The following is a 20,758-nucleotide window of genomic DNA, read 5'->3' on the forward strand; positions in this document are numbered from 1 at the left end:
GATGGGGTTAGGAAGAGAAGAATGTAAAGCACGTTTTCCTGACAAGAGGGAAGCTACAGCAAGTGCTCTGACATCAACAGCACATGAAGCAACAGTACATGGCGAGCTGGGCGTGGCCTATCTGCCATGAGATCATTCCTCATTGTTTCCTGCCCTGTCTGCCAACATAGAGAAGCCAAGCCCTCCATGTTGCATTTCCTAGCGTCCCGTCTCACCTGGCTTCCCACTGAGTTTAACCAGTGAAGACCCCAGAAGAACAATGAGGGCAAAAGGAAGAAAGAATTTAGAGAACTTTTCTCCTTCTTTGTCTCAGACAATATTTCCAGCAAAGATCACGTGTCCCTCAAGGCACTGGCTCCCAACAGACAGGCCCCCTCGGACACCAGCCCCTGGGCTCTGGAAACACGACTTCTTCTCTTGTCCCTCAGGCTTAGGGGTGGTGCTGGCATCCTTTGGAACTCAGGGAAGGTCGAGGAGGTGGAGTGAAGCCTCTTTCCTACAAACAAGAAACAGGGGACACAGAAAGGATTTATACCCAAGAGGGCCCCACAGGGTCCCACTCCATTTCATTATTAATAAAGATGTCTTTTGAAGCCTACCCTCACCAGAGACCTAAGGCTTTTGAGCACATTAGGATGGAAATAACATCCCAATATATACAGTTGCAATTGGAGCTTCATAATAGACACAGATCAACATGAAACTTGCTTTTAAGAGAACTTCCGGTTGAGGTAAATGCCTTTGGAGATATTGTCACTGCTGCTACTGTGTGACTAGAGAGACTTATGTCAGAAACTCATTACAGCTAGTCACACTTTGTTTCTGCAAGTGTGTTCATAATTTTTTACTGTCTTGTGAAATATTTGATAACTACCAAATGTGGCAGAAGTTTTTTATCTAGATCAGAGTCTCAGCAGCATGGACATCTTTGGGCTAGATAACTTTATTAAGGACGCTGTCCCACGCATTGTGGGGTGTCTAGCTACAACCCCAACCTCTACCCACCAGACACCAGTGGCACCTCCTGAGTTGTAACAACCAGAAATGTCTCCAGACTTTGTCAAATGTCCCACGAGGGAAGGGAGAGGAGGAAAAATGGCTCCTGTTTCAGAGTCACTGGTTTGGATGGAATGAGTTAGCCATGGCATATAAATCAAGAAACACACACTTAGCGAGTTGTAGTGATGATTTTGTGGATGATGGTATTGCTGGCAACAAAACTAGGGATAATGATAATTTTGTGTGTTGTTTCTTCCACTCTAAGCTAGGAGCTCCTGGGGTGCAGAACTAGTTACCATTCACAGTCAAGATGACAATAGATCGAGAAATACACACCCCGAGCTCTCTTTGCTGATCCTCCACCTGCAAAAGCTACATGGTTCCGGTCTTTCTTCTTCATGAAGAGCAGTTTATCGATTCCTGTGTGTAAACTGGCAGAGTTGGGTTCTGCCTTGCACAGGTGTTAAAAGTCCAGCCACGTATCCGATTGGCAAATGAAAGGTGTCGTTCCTGTGGAAAAAATATTGGGAGAAGTAGAGCCTCTTCCTTCTCCAGGACCCCTAAAATCAGGCTGCCTGGTTCTGCCTGTACCAAAGATGATAAACCAATCTCAGCATCTGCAGCAAGGAAGCTGCAGCGGGAGAGCGATAAAGCATCTTCTTTAGGGATTTCACTGGGCTGAAATCTCTGCTCAGCATACCCTACTGAAGGCAGGGGCCCAGCCTGTTTTGTTCACTTTTGTGAACCTAGAACCTAAAACCTAAAACAAAATCTGGTACCTAGGATATGCTCATAATTATTTGCTGAATTAATCATAATGAAGAGATGCTTCATGCTCACTGGCACAGTCCTAGAAAAACACACGAGGGCAACCAATGAACCAGAAACAAAGAGTTTACAAAGGGCTTTGTAGACCATCTAATCTAATGCTTTTGCTTTACTGAAGGAGACACTGAAAATGATTTTTCTGGGTCCTAGATTTGTGGGACCCAGGGGCAGAGATGGAGCTGTAGTTTCATCTCATGCCTTTCTTCAGTTTTGGCCGTGAGCTAAGTTGTATAGGAGATGCTGAGAACACAAGATAAATAAGGACAGGTCCAGACTAGGAAACGTAGGCTTGGGGTGGCTCGCCGTTATGAGGGAAGACCCCTGGGGGTGGGACGTGACCATTCCCCAAACCTGGCACAGCAGGGCACAGACAGAGAACAAAGGGCCACTTCTCCTAGTCACATCATTTACGCAACCAGCTCCTTGTTTTTTCAAGCCCATAATACAGTGGGATTCCTCTTTGAATCTTTGGCTTGAGCTTAAGCCCACTTGACCAATTTGTTCTCTATTTCTTACTACACTTGTTTAGTTGCTTTGGTGTTATAGACAGACATCAAGCTCCTGATTAAATGTGCGGTGCACACAGAGTTGATGCTCAGTGTAACCCACTCCCTCTCCTGTCCCCCTCCCTGGGTACCCCCCTTCCACATCCATTGTGCTCTGAGTGTTCATTGGTCTCGCTATTCTAGTTCCCTGATCAGGAGGAAATAAATAAAAATCGACTATAGTATCTTTGGTTGGAATTGTTTCTTGTGCTACACCCTTGAGGGTATTGATATTAAAATAAATTTTTAAAAAAATCTGTCTAGCTATCTGTCTATCTATCTATCATCTACCTATCTATCTAATATCCTTGGGGAAAATCCTACAAGAATAATCCTTCATGGTTGACTATAAGAGCCTGTATTCAAGGATTTGTTAGACCTCCCTGGGTCTCCTCTAGATCTACCAGACCAGCTTCTGTCTGTGTTTCACTTTTGTAGGAATCTGAATGTAGCCAGTGGCTTTAGGGGACACCAGGATGTGAGCAAGGGGAAGGCGGACACACATAGTGATGTGAAATTGGATATCTCATGAAATGAACCACCACCACTTGATTTAAAGTGCTCCTCTGTTTTCTGTACTGTGGAACTTAATTTTGTTTCAAATGAAGAAATTAACGTTACACCCATGTTGGAGGACAAGCCAAACTGCATGACTTCACATTGCCTTTCAAGCTAAATTGGATTACACATAACTTCTTGTTTGCTCCTAACATCCTGAGAGTCAGGATTTTCTATATGAATCAGAATGGAGATTTGGGCCTGACTCCTCAGGTGTTCCCATCTCCAGGGCTGGCCAGACTATTCTGATGTCACCTGAGTGACACATCTGCATTCTTTCAGTTGGGTTGGCATCTACAGGAGAGGAAATCCCAACTTTGGGGGAAAGCCTGAGAGATGATATTTGTCTTGACCACTAATTTTTGCCCTTCTGTTTAATTATGTCTGTTCTCTTAGGCTGAATGATTTTCCTCGTTTTGATCACACAGCACAGTCTCCCTCAGTACATTCTGTTCCTTTTACTAGGTCTCTGCCCAATTACAGGAACACACTCATCTCTTCTCCAAACAGCCATAACTTGCTGAAAGAAAGAAACCAATTACAAAGTGTTTCAGGGAAATAGAGACACAGAAAGAAAGAAACCAATTACAAAGTGTTTCAGGGAAATAGAGACACAGTCACAATTGCGGGGAAACCCAGAGAAATTCTTTCACTTAAAAAAGGTAATTGAAAAGCATTTCTTTTGCAATTTCAGGTAAAGGTATTTATATCTATTGATGCAATTAGCTAATATTTCTGTTAACATGTCTCCAATCTCACAGGGTGTTTACAGAAGAGGTATAAAAATAACATTGCCTTGATTGTCTCTGAAAAAAAGTTGTTTTCCCCTTTGTTCAGCACATCACATGTGATTTAGTAGGTTATCACTAATGAGGTGGCAATTCGTTTTTGCTAGAATTACAGGGCGACAGTCTGATAGAAACAAAGGCATGTGTCAGCTTAAAGCCCAGAGGCCAGTTTGCCATGAAGATCTTGAAACTCACGGTGTCCCAGCGTCTCGCTTTATGGGCCCATTTGAAGGCTCTGAATCTAATTTTGTACTTGTAATTTTGATTTTTAAAAAACAGAAAAACCTCCCTTATATAAGCTTCCGGAACACAAAGCCTGGATCCAGCCTTGTAAAACCTGTTAGAAAAGAGAGCACAGCTCAGTTTATTTCCAGATAGAAAAGCAATGTCTTCTCAAGATCAGCGACTTGAACAGGCACAGTGAGTGTTCTGGCTTTTTTCCCTCCTTAAACACAGCAGAAAACACTGTCACCAGTGCATTAATGAAGATTTCTGTGGCCTGAGAATATTTGGTAACGTAGTCCAACTACCCTAGAAGTAGGTTGTACTGTCTCACTTAGTAGTGTTTTGCTGGGATGTAACCATCAATTTTACCAAGAGCTTTGCCAGTGGACCTTGTATAATATTTGTGTTTTCATGACCACATCTGTCAGTCCAACTATTAGGTTGAACCCTAAAGAACTGGCAACGTTCAACAAATCATGACCTACAAAAAACAGCTTCATAGGGTTTGACCCAATGTTGTTCAAACATAGGTTAATTATGAAAACAAAAGCTGGTAATACAGCTTTGAGTAGAGTTTAGCCTTTGCTTTGAAACAGAGCTGCTTTCAAATTCTACTCCAGAGGTATCTAACAGAAACAGAAAGAACTTTCGGTTCCACATGGAAGGACCTCAGGAGTCACCACCGTGTCCTAACAACTAGTAAAAAGCTGAACTGAAAAAATCCACAAATCTTCCTGGATCCATAAGTGGGGAAGACACAGGGCAAACTGCTGTCCCCAAGGTTGGAAAGACAGGAAATTACAGGTCACCACTGTTCACCAGAGCAGACTCACAAGCAGAAAGCACTGCAGGGACCAGGGCCCGGGCAGGAAAACCTGAATGGTAATTGATGAATTGCTGGAGGCTCAGTGCGGATGACTCTGAGAGGTAAAAACTCTGGGGGACCCCAGTCACAGCATCTCTGCCCCCACATATGCACACAGTATTGTGAGATTTACCTCCAGGAGCTCCACTGGAGTGTCACAGTCAATACCACAGAAAAATCTGGTACCCCTTGCAGGGGAAAGGGAGAAGGAATCACTCGGAAATACACCAGAGCACTCTCTTCTTAACAAGCCCTCCAGGTGACCAGAGGCTAACCTGCTGGAGTATTATTGTCAGAGACTGGTTAATTGCCGACCTCCAGGAAGGGATATATCCAACTCCAGCCCATTTGAGCCATCTTACTCCAACTATGAGGGGAGAAAAAGATCTGAGACACTTTTTTGAGTTCACAGTCCAGAAGCATAGGCTCACTGAAAGACTGAGACCTAATTATTGACTTATAGAACCTTCCCCTCCTGCCTCACCACCATGTTTCTAAGGTCTATTTATAGAAGTTCCTCTTACCTAGTACACCATGTCAAGCTATCCATAAAAAAATTGCAAAGCATACCAAAAGGCAAAAACAAACAACAAACAAACAAAAGGACCCTCACAATGTGAAGGGACAGAGTAAGCATCAGAAGCAAACATGGCAGGATGTTAGAATTATCAGACCTGGAATTTAAAATAACCATGATTAATATGCTAAGGGCTCTAATAAATAAAGTAGACGGCATGCAAGAACAGAAGGGCAAGTAAGCAGAGAGACAGAAATCCTAAGAAAGAACTGAAAAGAAATGCTAGAGAATTAAAAGGCAAGGTACAAATGTGAGCCACATATGTAATTTTAAATTTTCTGGTAATTGGTAATTCTGTTAAAAAAAAAAAAGTAAAAAGAAACAGGTGAAATGATTTCAATAATACACTTTATTTAATCCCATACATCCAAAATAGTATTCTTTAGACATGTAATCAATATTAAAAAAGTAATGAGACATTTTACATTCTTTTTTTTTTTCTTTGGTACCAAGTCTTCAAAATCTGGTGTGTATATTTCACCTTGGAATATCTTCATTCAGATGCGTCATATTTCAACTGCATGAAAGCCACAGATGGCTAGTAGCTCGTGTGTTGGACAGTGAGGTTCTAGACCCTCCTCTTACACACTGGGTGATCTTGGACATGCAATTTAACCATTCAGAATCTGCTCACTTCCCTGTAAAATGGAGTTCTCTCAAGACAATCTATATCATAGGGTGAAATGTGAGGTTACCAGAGAACTATACCCAGTGGGCCATTGGCAAACTGGAGTTCTCATTGTCCGCATCTTCGAGAATGGGTCCTTCAACGTGCCGCCTGGTCTCTGCTACTTTGGATTTCAGTTGGTGGACTTAAGCAAAACTTCACCTGAGCATTTCCCCTATTATTTTAAACCATTTCTGGTCAGTCATGCAACCAAAATGTTAACAAATAAAGTGACAGAATATTCTCAGGAAGAACTGATGGCTTGATTCATTGATGAGATTAGGATCAGGAGGGTTTTTGCACATTCAGTATCAAGAGGGAGTCTGGCTCCAGGTCCCAGTTTGAGTACGTTAAAAAGCTCATTAAAACAGGATCGCTGAGAAGCCAAGAACTGCATGGGAAACACTGTTAAGACTACGGATTTACTGAGCATCAATCAACTACCGGCCAAACACCAAAGTACTTTTCATACGTCAATTTACTTAACAATAGCAAGGGCACAAAAACAAACACGCAAAGTCCTGTAAAGCAGGTCGTCTCATCCTCACTCTAAAGAAAGGAGACAGAGGCTCTGAGTGAGCTGATAGATTTGCCAAAGTTGATACAGCTCTTGGGTGATTCTCTTCATGACCCTGAGATACCCTCTTATTCTCACAGGTCAAGTAAAGGTGATGTGGGCTGGGCTGATAAGCTGGGTCCTGGCCGTCTTCAGAGAAGCATGGACTAACTGTTCTAAAGTCAAACATTTCCTCTATCTGAGTCGAGGTTAAAAGATGAAACACAGATGGTAGAAAAGGGAACCGGTTTCTATCCTCCCTGGACATTTGAACGGATGGTTTGTTTCTATGTGATGTTTAGACAACAGGCACAAACTAGTTCTTTCTTGAGATAAAGCAAGACAACCAGATGGAGCCACAAGTCCTTTTTTTTTTTATTAGTTCTATTTATGCAGAGACTGGCAACTCACTTGCTAACTCTGGTCTTATAGGGAACAGCCAAGGAAGTTTGCGGGAATAGGGTTTTTTTTGGTGCAGTGGTAGGGGAGAAACAGAGAGGAGGAGCTGATCCCAAAGACCAACCCCAAAGAGCACATGGCTCTTGTTATATCTGGCTGGCTCAGCAACCATCCAAGTTATGGGGCTACAGGGGATACTGTCTAGACCAGTTCTTTTGGCCCTGGGGTTGGCAGAACACAGACCCAGAGAGCCAAAGCATGGTCCAAATATCTCTCTGCATTTTTTCTGGTAGACAGTCAAGCTGGATGGAAACTAAATCTCAAACAATTACCAAACAGCAATAAACAAGGGGAAAAAAAGACTGCACAGGGCTTTCTGCAGTCCTGGACAGATATATCCTGGCTCTTGAGCTATAAAGCATGACCTCTCTGGAGTGAATCTCTCTGAGAAAAAAAGCACAATCTTAAAGATGGGCTGACGTCTCTAGCTGGAGATCACCCTCACTGCCATCAGAGGCATTCTCTGTCTCCACGATGATACCGTGATAGGAAAAACACATCAACGTGTAATTGAAATAATTTATTTACCACTAGAGCACCACAAAAACAGACATACATTGTGTTAAAATACAGCGTAATCAGTCATCAAAATACAAAACAGCTAATCTTATGTTCCATTTTTTTGTTTAAAAAATCATGCCAACCATAAAATTGTACTGCTGTTTAACACATAAAAACTGCGGCCCCACCCCACCCACATACTAACATTTCCCCTGTTCCCGCCCAACTCCCACCCCTCCCCTGGCAATATTTACTTATGGGAAATAAAGGCCTTATAGAACCCTCAAACTAAAAAAAAAAAAAAAAGATTCAAGAGATCTTAAAATAGAGCATTTAAAATATTATCAGTGCATTCATGAGGAAAGTCAAAATAATACAAAACAAAATGTCATTCTATCTGATAGAAAAATACCTGCAGAAATAAAAGTGATTTACATAGAATGAATAGAGAAGTGGAAAAAAAAAATCAACACACTCAAATCTGGGATTGGGTTACAGCCACCCCAAGGGTTGTTTAGCATTGTGGCGTCCCATCTCTTGCTTTTCCAGTTTTCAAACTTCCAAATCCAATTTGTCATTTTAATAATGGTCAGGAAATCCCCCCCCCGAAAGAAGCATACTATATCAAACAACTTCACTCTGGATTCACACCTCACTGTGCTGTTCTTTAGGTAAAACTGCAAATATTCCATTGTCTTACCATTAATTTTTATCCTAAAGCTAAATAAGAGACAAGTGACAAAGTGACATACATATCCTACAAACCCTGGCATAAGGTTACCTTCTTGGCAAAAATGTGGCAAATCATGTATTCAGTTAAGGGAAATTCTAGCCTCTGATTTGATAACTCAATCAGAGGAAAGAAAAAATTTTTTGATCATGGGAGCACTTGCCTTGTGCCTTTTCAACGTTCAAAGAATACCTATAAAAACCTTAACTTTGATGAAATAAACTAAATGACTTATGCTGACCTGGGCTTTTTTTCTTCCTTTAAAAAAAAAAAAATCAACAAAAATGTTAATCTTTGAATTTCCCCCTGAACACTAAAAACCCGATTAAAGAAAAAAAATGTTTCCTATGAACTGTCTGCTCTTTAATAACAGTAGAATTCTGCGAAAATGCTGATCCAACCAAGTTAGACTTTTCCTAAGTCAGTCACCAAGATTCTGAGTTCCAGTCAGATCCTTAAGCCCTTGTTAAAACTACAACATTTCACCTCAGTCATCTATTTTCCTAAAATAGAAGATTGTTAATGTCTGAATTGATTAGTAACGATGCTTAGATGATGAAGGAAAACTACCTCTTTTTACACAAGAAGAAAAAAGGACATGAGGACTCAGGTAGCTTATGTCATAATAATGGACAATGCAGAAGCACACGTGGAACAAATACCATCAAACACGTATTTGTAGTGCAAGTCAAAATATAGGGGCTTTACTCAAAAGTACTGGCCAGCTAAAGGAAACACACCACTCTGAGTGATCGTTAAAAAGAGCCCAAATTTAAGTCCAATCTAAATCAGAGTTGACAGTACTACAGACCATTAAAAATATGGTAAAAATTTACACATTACACATAAAGTAGTTAATGTTTTGATTTAATAGTTTGCAAAAGAGAGATCTGCAGACGTGTTTCCAATTACACCGGCTTCTACACCCATCTATTGTAATAACATAGGTCTGGTTACATACACCGAAACAAAGGAGAAACCTAGAGCACAACTATACAGCAATACTTTAAGGTCTGAAGTCTGACCAGTATGCATCAAAACATCTCAATGTCTCACTGGTTTACTGAACTGACAAAGAACCATTTACAATGAAAAAGAAAAGAAAAAAATCTTACAGACTTCTTCTGACTGAAAGTTTCCTTTATTTAACAGGCTTTTCCATTTTGAACCTTACAAGAAGCATCCTTAGACAGCTGGTGCACAGCGCATGGTTGCAGGGTCTTTTTCGTAATGCAGATTTGCTTGGTCATATGCTATCTCGCTTGCATTTTCATCCCGTTAATGTGACCTCTTTTTTTTTTTTTTTTTTTTTTTTCCTGGCTCCTTTGAGTTCAAGTTCCTTAAGCCATCCTTGAGTTTCTGGCAAAGTTTTTGGTCTCCACTTTATACACCTGTTTTATTTTCCAAGGGTCATGAAATGTTCGTTATATAGTAACACACAATAAATAACTCACTGTTAACTCTAAGAGGGCGAATGGGAAGGGTGCCTACTGCAGAGCAATACAGAAAAATCAAGTGAGGCCTGGGGTAGGAACGGTATGTACAGCAACTCCACGTAACGGGATTTTCCTGTTTTTTGTTTTTTTTTTTTTTCTTTCACATAATTAACACTAACAAATTCTTCCAGTGTTTATTTTTTCTCTTAAAAAAAAAAAGGTTTTGCTTCTCGTCTCTCTCACTTACAGAGTAGGTGAAATGTAGAATAAAGCCTTCAACTCTTTTTGTGGTTTTTTTTTTTTTTTTCAGATGCCAGTTTTAACAAACAGAACACAAACTTCCAAAGTGTTTGAACTAGTACCGCTTGGTCAGATTTTTGTTTTTAACACTGATGAAGAAGCAAGGCTCTCTCGTGTTTTCTCGTTACAAACATCACCAATGTCGTCACCGCCATCACCACCATCAACATCGTCATCGTGTGATTATTGACTTGTCACTTTTCCAAGAATCTTAGCTGCATTTACAAGACTTTACGATCATGTTGGAAAGCTGTTCGATCTTGGGTGTTTTGCCGATGTAGTAGAGAATGGTTAGCGGTTCTAAATCCTGGGACACGCAGCAAGGGGAGGCAGATGCTTCTGGATTTATGGTATTATATAAGCTGAGAACCTGAAAGGACACAGGAGAAGAAAGAAAACATAGGAAAAGATCAAAAAAGAAAAAAAAAGAAATTATTTTGTAAAAGAACCATCCTCTCTTGTTATCTTAGCAGTCATAGCACTCAGTAGGCAATTAAAAACATTTTTGGCTTCTATTTTCCTTTTCTTTCTTCTTCTTCTTCTTTTTTTTTTTTTCTTTTTTTGTGGAGGTACCAGGGGTTGAACCCAGGAGCATGCGCTCTACCACTGAGTTATGCCCATCCCCCCACACTTTCCTTTCCTTATCTTCCAATTATAGTCAGATTGGTATGTGTCCCTAGTAATCCCAGAAATCATCATTTTCCTACAGAATCCTTTTGTCATTCATTGTAAACAAATAATTCTGCAAAGGTCAGATTGGACAAAATTGCTCATTCAACAGATTTTGCAGTTTTCCCAGTAAGTCTTCACTTTTTTTTTTAAATTGGAGTAAAGTCGGCTTCCTTTGACCACTGCTTTGCTGCACACACTTCCCAGGCGCCCGGAAAACTTGGTCCTTACAGCATTTCATCATGTGTTTACCGTTCTTTGTAACTGATGCTGCTCCATGAGTAGATATTTTCAATTCCCACCTAGATTAAGAGTTGCCTGGAGGCCAGGGACTCCATACACTTATCTTTTTTACCTTATACCCCTGGTAAGTCTTCTCTGGACAGTAAGACTCATGAGCCAGGAGAAGAAATGAATACATGGGTATGCAGAAGAATAATGCATTGAATTAAAACTCTCATCAGAGCGTTCATCTATCCTGAGGTAAAGCAAAAGACACCTGCCTGCAGAGTGAAATCTTTCCGTGATAAATATCTGTCTTCTCAGGCCAATCTACTGTCACCTAAATTTTCATTTAAAAGTAAAAAAAAAAAAAAAAGGCTTTTCATTTGTCATTGCTTCATAAATACAACCATGCGAAGAATGCCCTCAGAAGCAATCTATATTCTTAATTATTCACTTTGCTTCATTTTGCTTAAAATCATATAATAATATTATACTAACATTATAATAATACCAATCGACCCTCCATGTAGCTTTCCACATGGTAAATAGTGGCTAAGTTGGAGGAGTGGAGAGCCGGTATTAGAATGAAAAGAAAGTTCTACAGTGAATCTTATCCCTTTAACCCCATTCTACATCAAAGGCGTAATGTGACTTCTCCCGATGGAAGTACGGCGCTCCCCTGGCGATGATAAAGAGACATTTCCAAGGATGCCATTAACGTGTTAGTCAAACAGCAAGTGACCTTTTCCTCGAGATTCACTGCAATGTTTTCAGGCTAAGACAGAAGATCTGTTCAGCACAGCAACACTGACTACTTTATTGAGCTACCTCTGGCTTCTTGGGTAAATGTCCAAACCACATATTTGTGACCATGACAGTTATTCTTCCTCTCTCCTTGAAAAACAAGCGTGGTCTCAGCCTTCACACACTCCCTCTGTGTATCAGGGAGGAGAATTATGTTTCTACTTGGCAGCTGGGCCTTGCCCACATTACAGCTACCGTTGCCACAGCCCAGATGAAGCAGCCTGGCCAGAGAGCTCAGACAAAGGGACAGGCATGAGCAAGCTTCCCTCACGTGGCCAGGCACGTGGTCAGCCCAGGGTGCCAAAATCCACAGGGGAGCTGGGAACACAGCCGAAGGAAGGGAGCCGTATTTGTCAATCTAGAGTTTAGCTTATGTCAGCATTTATAAATCAGTCGACTTCCTCTTCCACTAACACATGATTTTTCGTATCAATTAAAGAGGAATTTTATAATACAGATTGTCTAAAATAATTGATAACCCCTGAAGCCCTGAGTTCGGCTGAATGCATTATGTGGCCTTGCTGGCAGCAGGTGCATTTTCCTACCCTGCAGTGAAGGCAGTTCTTCTAATGCTTCTTTAATAAGGAGATTTACAGAGGCATGACCCCAACGTGTAGCCACATTTCAGGAATTAAACTCTTAAGACAGAGCAAACGAAGGCCTGGTTATAAAACAAGGAAGCCTGCATTCCAAGCTTTGGTTTGTCACCAACTATTTGATCTTGGGCAAGTCATCTACATGATCCAGACTCCAAGTTATTTTTTTAAAAAATGAAAGGTTTGGACAAGATAACTTAGGATGTCCTTTCCATCTCTAGAATCTTACATTATGAGGCACAGGAAGAAGCATCTGGACAAACATCATTATTACATAGAAAAAGTCTTTGCTAATCTGGGCTGGGAGCCCCTGGCATCCAATCTAGGATTAACCTTCTCTCCTCATTGAAGTGACTTAATAAAACACTCAGATTCTCGTTTACTTTGGGTTGTGTGAAAAAAGACTTAGAGATACTGATTTTCAAATCATTTTCACATGTATCATCTTGAAGAGTTCTTCACATCAATTCTAGAGTTTGACATGATTATTTTAAAGATAATGTTTAATTACAGACATTCTTTTTTACTGATATGGAACTGAGGTTTGGAGAAGGAACATGATTTTATAATCGTCATGCACTAGTGACTCACTCTGCCAAAGCATCCACCGAAGTCCTCAGTGTTTTTTCTAATGTGACAGTCCCTGATGGAGGTGGCAACAGAGCCTTTTTTTTAGAAGGGGACTGGGTCCCTGCACATCTTAACAGTACCTGCTATGAAGCAGTGTATTGATTCTACCTATTTATGTTTACAGCTGTTGAGAATATAAAACAAAGAAAAAACATTCAACAAAATTGCCCTCGAGTTGATTATAGTCTAGTTGGGAAGACCAGACCTACTGTCCAAATTCATCATTGTTACTTTCTGAGTTCACCTACAACCTGCATTCTTTCCCATCACTCAAAAGGATTTCTCCAACACGCATTCATTTGCGATGGCAAAAGGGCACCAGGCTATTTAGAGTTCATTTGGAAATGCTTTCAAGAGGTTCATATTCACCGCCCAAGAACAGAAGAGACAAGGGAGCCACGGACTTACCCTGCTGTGCTGAGTGTCTGAGCTCCACAGATACGGGCAGGCTCCGGCACAGAAGTTAGCATTGTACCCTTTGGGTTCATGTATCCATTTCCACCCAAGATCCCTCTTGAAATCAATGTAAAGTGGACGCAGGCAGCAATTATCCTGCACATTTCTAGTAAAAGAAAGAGCAATGGAGATTTTAAAGCTGAGTTCCCCCTGCTGCTGCCCTTCATCCCAAATGGGAAAAATGACTCATTGATTTATTCAACAAATATCTGTGAGCAAATGCCAGGTCCTATCGGTCATATTGAGATCTCGAGTGACTTTCATGGTGGGGTGTTAATGGGGATTCTCTAGCCTGCTTTCCCTTAGGACTTCTAGACCCTAATCGCCCTTGTCTGTGACCTCAAAACTCAAATCCTTCCCTTGCATGACAAGATATAAGCAGAGAGGTGGCGGATGGAGACCCAGCCCTTCCAGCCAACACCGCGCAGTTTCACCAACCAGCCTCTATTGCCTTTTCAAATATAAAACAGAGGAGGTACAATAGCTATTTTCAAAAAACCATTTAAGGCATATTCCTTTGAGAATAAATCCTTGATTTCATTTCCTGTCCCTTGATCTAGGAATGAACCAGAGATCAAGATACATGGAGTCTTGCTTAGAGCAACCACTGGCTCCGGCAACAAAAAACACACCATTTCTCTCGTGAACTCAGACACTCGGAGCACTTTATCAGTGAGGACCCCTCACTGCCCAGTGGCTCATGACAGAAAGAAAGAGCCTTCTTCCTTACTAGGCTCGATAAGAAACCACAGAAGAACATGCACCCTTTGCCTCCATGAACTCACATGGGAATGGGAAATAAATGCATGTCAACCCTCCCTTCTCTCATATTCTGCAGCAAAAGACCCAAAAAATAGCATTCTCTTCTGTCTCTCTCGTCACTGTGACCATGAAGGAGGTTTGACCACGTGTCCTCTGCCGGGGGGGGGCAAAGGTGTCTACGGAGGCTAAGTCTTCCTAATCAGGGAGCCACCACCATTGTGCACCTCAACTAAACTTATTTTTGCTCTGGGGAGCAGGGGGCTCCTTTTCTTCTTCAGCCTCAAAGTACTTCAGGGGTATTTGGGGGAAAAAAAATTCAGGGGGCTAGTTTTCTCCCTTCACAGTTGGTTCATTGCTAAAGAACTGATGAATTGATGAATGCAACACAGAAATGACCACTGTAAGCCCCCAGGAAGGACGATGGTATGAAATCTGACCTCCCTACCACTCTGTTCCCAGCTTTGAGCAATGAGTGCAGTTCCAGTTAGTTTTTAGGAAAAGGGAGGGGAAGGCAGGACAAGAGTTAACAGACACAAGTACTTTGTGGGTTTTATTTTTATTTGCTTTTACCTAAAGCAATAAGCTGCATCCAAAGCACGCTTCTTCCGCCGGTTGGATGGTTGCGACTCAAGTCTGTAGGAGGGCAACAACATTAGCAGGAGATGTGGGGTCTTCCCACTGTTTTTTTTCCTAGTGGACTTTATAGTTTTCTGATCACCACTGGTATATGTGGAGGTGCCATCAATACCTTGAAAAAATGCATTTGGGTAATAAACATTTAGCTTTACCTTCATCAAATATAATCAGCCATATTCTTTTCTTTTTTTTTTTTCCTTTGCCTATGGTCACAAAGAGCGGTGATGACCACCCCAGCCGCAGCAGCTGGCTCCAGCCATCCCCCATGGAAACGGACAGGATTACTGCAGGTGACAAGGAACTCTTCTAAATGGGGCTCTTGTCAGAAGGCAGTTCGGTGTCCAAGGCAGGCCCTGGTGGTTATGAAAGTCACTACAGAAGAAGTCTTTGACCTCTAGTCCAAGGGCAATCCAAGCAGTTTATTTTAGTCGGTCCTCAGTTTAGGCTGTGTTCAACCCCTCAACGACTGAACACAGGGCAATAGAACGTGCCTTGTCACCCGCTGGTCCGCTCTCCTGCTGGGACTGCTAAACTCAAAAGACTCTCCTAGTGAACAGAAACTGACACTTACACTCAGTTGCAGTGAATCGGGTTCAAGGGAAACAGAAGTCACCCTTACCTAATGCTATTTTGGGAAGCGGTGAAGAAAGGGCTTTTTCATTTATTTTATGGCATCCTCAACACTTTCCTGATTCCATCTGAGATGGAGAAACTCGAGCTCCCCCAAGCATGCTCCGGAGATTGCCAGTTTAAGCATTTAATCTCCACACTCTAGAGAATCATGACTAGGTTAGAGACTGAAATAAATCTCTAGACCTCTGGGAGCATTTTTCCATGAGCAAGGGTCACTGCAGCCTTCTGCAAATGGACGGAGGTCCCAGGCAGCGTTAGTTAGAGAAGGAGGATCAGCTCCCTGAGCTGGGGGCGTGGAGCCAGTGCTGCACAGACACACAGTCCAGACTCCCCCCTCCACTGCGCATCATCCAACAACTTGTTACCTAACACAAGATGTGACTCGAACCCCGGGCATCTCCTCGTTCTCCTTGACTTTTGGCTAATTCACTAAAAGGTGAGCAAGGATATGGGGGAGACTAAAACCTTGTTATGTGTTTATAAACTGTGATGGAAGTCTGCAAAGGAAGCCACATGGACTATGGGCACCAGCAAGGAGAGGCAGAGAGTTTTGATACGGGTTAAGGTTAGTTAAAGAGGCTGGGGTGGGAGGAGACGCCCTTCTGTGAAATACGGTTATGGGTTCCTGACATGGGGTTTGGGGGGATTATCAATGGATGTCCTTGAATGTATGTTTCTTCTTCTCCTATAATATTCGCATAGATGGAATGTTGGATTACTTAAATGAAGCCTACGGGGATTAACAGGCTATCTAAGAATCTGGAAGGTTGGCCAATCTGTCAGTATCACCAAGCCATCCCTGGGCATTGAACAGTGTAAACGGAGAACCAGCCCCCTTTTCCAACCTTCCTGTCTTCACATATTTCTCCAACCACATCTTTGTCCAAATAAATGAAACTCCCCACGCCTCACCCAGCAATCTCGTTTCCATGTGCAAACTGACTTCATCCCCCTTGAGATTATCAAGAGTCCCTTCCCTCCCGCACCTCACAGGACCAAGTTTCAGTTACCTGCAAATCGTGCTTCTAGTTCTTCACTTTTATTGGGGATGATGTAATTATTAGATGGTACAAAGGTGCAGCAAGGACAGTGTAAACTTATCTTAAATCCCAGGTTCCTATCTGGAAAACATCAAGTCAAGGAGGTCATTGGTCTGTGCATCTAATACCCCTAAATCTGCAATCAAATCTGACAATAACTTGGGATCGCTGAACATCTAAGGAGGAAAACAGAGGGTGGCTGTACCTTTATGGTGGAGCCATTCGTGAACAGCATCCGTGACATCAAAGGACAGCCATTCACCTTCCGCTCTCGTTTTCACGACTTTGCTGTCGATGTAGCGCTGGGTTGGAGACGTTAAATCTTTGGATTTGAGAATCTGAAGAAGGAAAGGGCAAGAGAAAAAGGCTCAGCTGGCATACTGACAGCATGACTGAACCCAAACCATTAACAGTATTCCAATTCATTATCTAAATTTAGCCCCACTCTCGTAGACCCACGTATTGTCATCTCAGCAGCATGGCCCCTATGCAGAAAAACATACCACCAGGCCAGATGCCATGAAAAATAGAGCTACTAAATCAGCTGTGTGTTATGATAAAGGTGACAGGAACCATAAAGCCAAGTGTCTAAAAGAAAGTGACGGTAATTATTTTCCTCCGCTGACATAAGCTTCGTGAGATTTCAGCCATAAATTCTGTGCCATTAAGTTAGTGGTTTTGTTGTTTTGCTTCCCTGCTTATTTCACTTGGGGAGCTGGGATGTGGGGAGAGGTGGGAGGGTGGGTCCAGTTCAGAGGAGCCGGGATCACCTTCAGAAGGCTCTGAATTATAAGTAAATCTTCTAATAAAGAGAGAAAGGTCCTAACTTGGGTTCCTAAATCCACCAGCATTAAAGTATGTGGCATGCCTCAGCTTTTGAGGTAAGTCTCTCCCTGGGAATTTTTACTCTCAATGTGACTTGTTATGATTTAGAGAGATATTCCATCTCCCGCAGACTAAGAATGAATTTGGGCAGGAGCAATCTGGCACAGTGTGGAGTGAGAGTCTGAAAGGAAATCAGCCTGAACGCTGAGATTTTAGAAGGATGCATTTATTTCAAGTAAGTTAAGAGCAATTGCAGTATGTTCTTGGGTTTCTATGGGAGAAGAACGTTTTAGATTTTTTTTTAATTCTGTCTTAAAAGGATAGTGTTTTATGAACTAGTCAGACCACGATCCTAAGTATCCTAGAACTATATTAAATCCCTACCCAAACCCGTATCCTGCATTTCCTCGGTGCTTAGGGGCTCAAGCCCTGTTGTTTTATTCTTCCTTTCCTGACACCGAGTCTAAGAGTTCTGTGGTCATTTCATATATACGTGTTTGGTCTCTCCAACAAGTTCATAAACTTCTCCAGGGCAGGGATCATGTCTTCAATTTGATATCATTTCAAAGCATAGTGTTCAATGTAATCAGTGTCTATGAAATGACAATCTGCATGTCTAGAAAATGCATTTATTCTCCTTTAAACCTTGCAAGACAAAAATGCATGATCTTCCTGCTGATTTTTAAATGCCCTTTCCTCCCACGTGTGCACATGACTTGTCTCAAGTAGTTCAACCACAAACACTTCTTAGAATATCTGGCATTATAGTAGACATTGTTTTCTGGATGAAGTAAGGATAGAAAAGGAAAAAAAAACATACAATTGTACTTTGGATGCCCTCATGAACTGTAGACAAAACTCACTCAACAAACCTGCCCCTGATAAGTGAAGAGAATGTCGGAGGCATGATGATTCTACCATTGGCAAGAGATGCCGTCTGTCGATTAAAGGAAGAAGAGAAACAGGAGTACTTCCGTGCTGAACTTTTGAACGCCAGCATGAGAGAGGCAAATATTTTAGGAAGATTATAATAATTGTTGGTACAAGATAAAAATTTAACATGTGGAACATATACACAGCTAATGCTGACATAAACCTGCAACTTTAAAGGTGCAACTTCACAGCAGTCAATCCTCTGGAAATCAAACCTTGCCTTGAAAACACTCCCCGCTGGGCACATAAGTCACCGCTTACCCAATTCACAATAAATGGTATAATCAACCTAACACAGGATAACAATGGTTAAAAAAAATAGTTGAGAAGAAGTTTTCAGGCATCTCCATCTGCCTCATTGACTGAAAACTAATAACATTCTCCAAACTCATTTTTCCATCTTAAAATTTCTTCCCCTAGCTGACTTTCAATAATGATGCTTTATTTCAGAATGCTTTGTGTATTTGCTTTCCTCCTAATTAGCAGTGTATATCTTATGCATCTTTGTAACTCTAACATTTAGACACACTGCCTAGAACAAAACCTTGCTTTCATTGTTGAATTAATTACATATGATGAATACATACAGACATCAAATGCCCATGGATCTCCTTATGAGACCTATGTATATTATATCTCATACCTTAAGACACCATAGATACCCATGTATGTCTACATATGTGTGTGTACATATATACGTGTATCAACACACACACACACAATCTCACTGAAAACACAGAGTTTTTTTTAAAGTCATGACCACCCTGACTAAGTAGGCAGAAAAAACACATACTGGTAAATCTATGGAAATTCTTCATCTCACAGAGAAAAAGGAAACCTAGATTATCTTATCTTAAAAGCAGATCAAGGAGGGGCAAAGAGATTCTGAACTTCTTTTTCTTTTTAAATCTCATTAGAAGATAAGTGCTTCCCCAGCCGCAGACCACTGGCAGGTTCTGACATCAGACAGCTTCACACTCTCACAAGGCTGAAAGGTCTTCCAAGTCTTTCTACCAGTTCAAGAACAGGCCAACGGAAACCACCCAAGAAAGACAGCTAGTGAGCGACATCATTCTGAAACAGGGAAGTGACTGTGGTCTTGTGTGTTTGTTGTCTTGAACTTACGACCAAGGAGTTCTTAAACCCACTTGTTACAATTTAACTCCATTCTTTCTTAGGCAGTCTTCCGTGGAAACAGGAAACAGCTGCTTTCCATCACTCATAGAATATCCCTCATATTCTTGGAGACTATTATTAAGTCCCCCTCAGCATGCAAAGGCTCCCTCTCTAAACTAAATAAACCCAGTTCCTTTAGCCCATATTTAGAGGGGCAATTTCCCAAACCTTTAATCACCTAGGTCGCCAACAGGATGGATGATGCTATATAAAAGTGCTCCTCCCGCAGCTTTGTGATTTCGTTTCAGAACTGGCTAGAAAACCTTCTAATCACAACCCAAAGTCTCGAATCTTAACTTGCAAGTTATTTTCTTTCCAAGAATAGGCACAACCTCCCTATTCCCTGTTTATCGTCCATTTATCACCCACGCTAAGTGAAGCTGTAAGGGAAGACAATCAACCTACTGCTCTTGTCAGTTAGAACATTCTTACATTCAATAGTTGGTACAAAAATGGCCACATTGGTCAACTTCCCATTTTATGTTAGCCTCTGCTGTCTGCCTTTGTCCCGTCTCCCGACAACAAGTGTATTGAATGTTAACAGTCACGGATGTGCAGCTGTCGTTTTTGTCTAGAGCCACAGTCACTGCCGAATTCCTTTACACATCTTATCACGACAAAGATAATTTAGTTGGACAGTAAAAGCTCTCTTAACTGGCCTCCATTTTACTGGCCAGATTAACCAGTATTCTGCGTTTGTTCTGTAACGCACATCGGTTAACGCTAGGGCTGTTGCTCTAGTATGCTCTGAGGACTTCTGCTCTTACCAGTTGAGTTGCATGCTTACCAAGAATCAGTTACATATTTTTCTAAACCTGTTTATGATAGTTAGACTTGCAATTGTAATTAAGTGGTCTAGAAACTGATGAAATACAGGATGAAAAGTAGAGAGTTGTTGCTTCTGTGAGAGCCAAGCTGAATGCCTTATAAAGTCTTCATAAAGACACGTTGCTTTAAGCAAGTTTTGTTTCTCTCTCTCTCTCTTTTTTTTTTTTTTTTTGAAAACAGTTTGGTGTTCCTCAAAAAGGTAAACATAGTTACCATGTGTTTTAGCAATTCTACTTTTAGGTGTATACCCAAAGAATTAAAAGCAGGAACTCAAACAGATACTTGTATGCCAATGTTCACAGCAGCACTGTTCGCAATAGCTGAATGATGAAAACAAGCCAAGTGTCCATCAACAGATATATGGATAAACGTAGTATATACACACAGCAGAATATTACAACACAGATGAATCTTGAAAGCATTATGCTACGTGAAATAAGCCAGACACCAAAGGACAAATAGTGTATGATTTCACATACATGAAATACCTAGAATAAGCAAATTCGTGAAG

The 20,758-nt window shown here is 41.4% G+C and overlaps 1 protein-coding gene across 3 annotated transcripts in view; it reads right to left on the reverse strand.

The window, feature by feature from the left end:
• Positions 1–9,614: 9,614 nt before the first annotated feature.
• Positions 9,615–20,758, reverse strand: part of TGFB2 (transforming growth factor beta 2) — a 75,349-nt gene continuing 64,205 nt past the window's right edge. For 2 of the 3 annotated variants that reach the window (XM_031438390.2, XM_010993027.3), the window contains 5 exons: positions 16,691–16,823; positions 16,456–16,566; positions 14,747–14,924; positions 13,367–13,520; positions 9,615–10,404 (listed from right to left, as the gene is read on the reverse strand). In XM_031438390.2, the coding sequence (XP_031294250.1) occupies positions 10,246–10,404; positions 13,367–13,520; positions 14,747–14,924; positions 16,456–16,566; positions 16,691–16,823 (735 nt within the window). In that variant the 3' untranslated portion in view covers positions 9,615–10,245. The remainder of the gene's footprint in view (positions 10,405–13,366; positions 13,521–14,746; positions 14,925–16,455; positions 16,567–16,690; positions 16,824–20,758) is intronic. The other variant, XM_031438391.2, reaches the window with a different exon arrangement.

The sequence above is a fragment of the Camelus dromedarius genome, chromosome 21 (assembly GCF_036321535.1).
Source record: "Camelus dromedarius isolate mCamDro1 chromosome 21, mCamDro1.pat, whole genome shotgun sequence".
Taxonomy (NCBI): Eukaryota; Metazoa; Chordata; class Mammalia; order Artiodactyla; family Camelidae; genus Camelus; species Camelus dromedarius.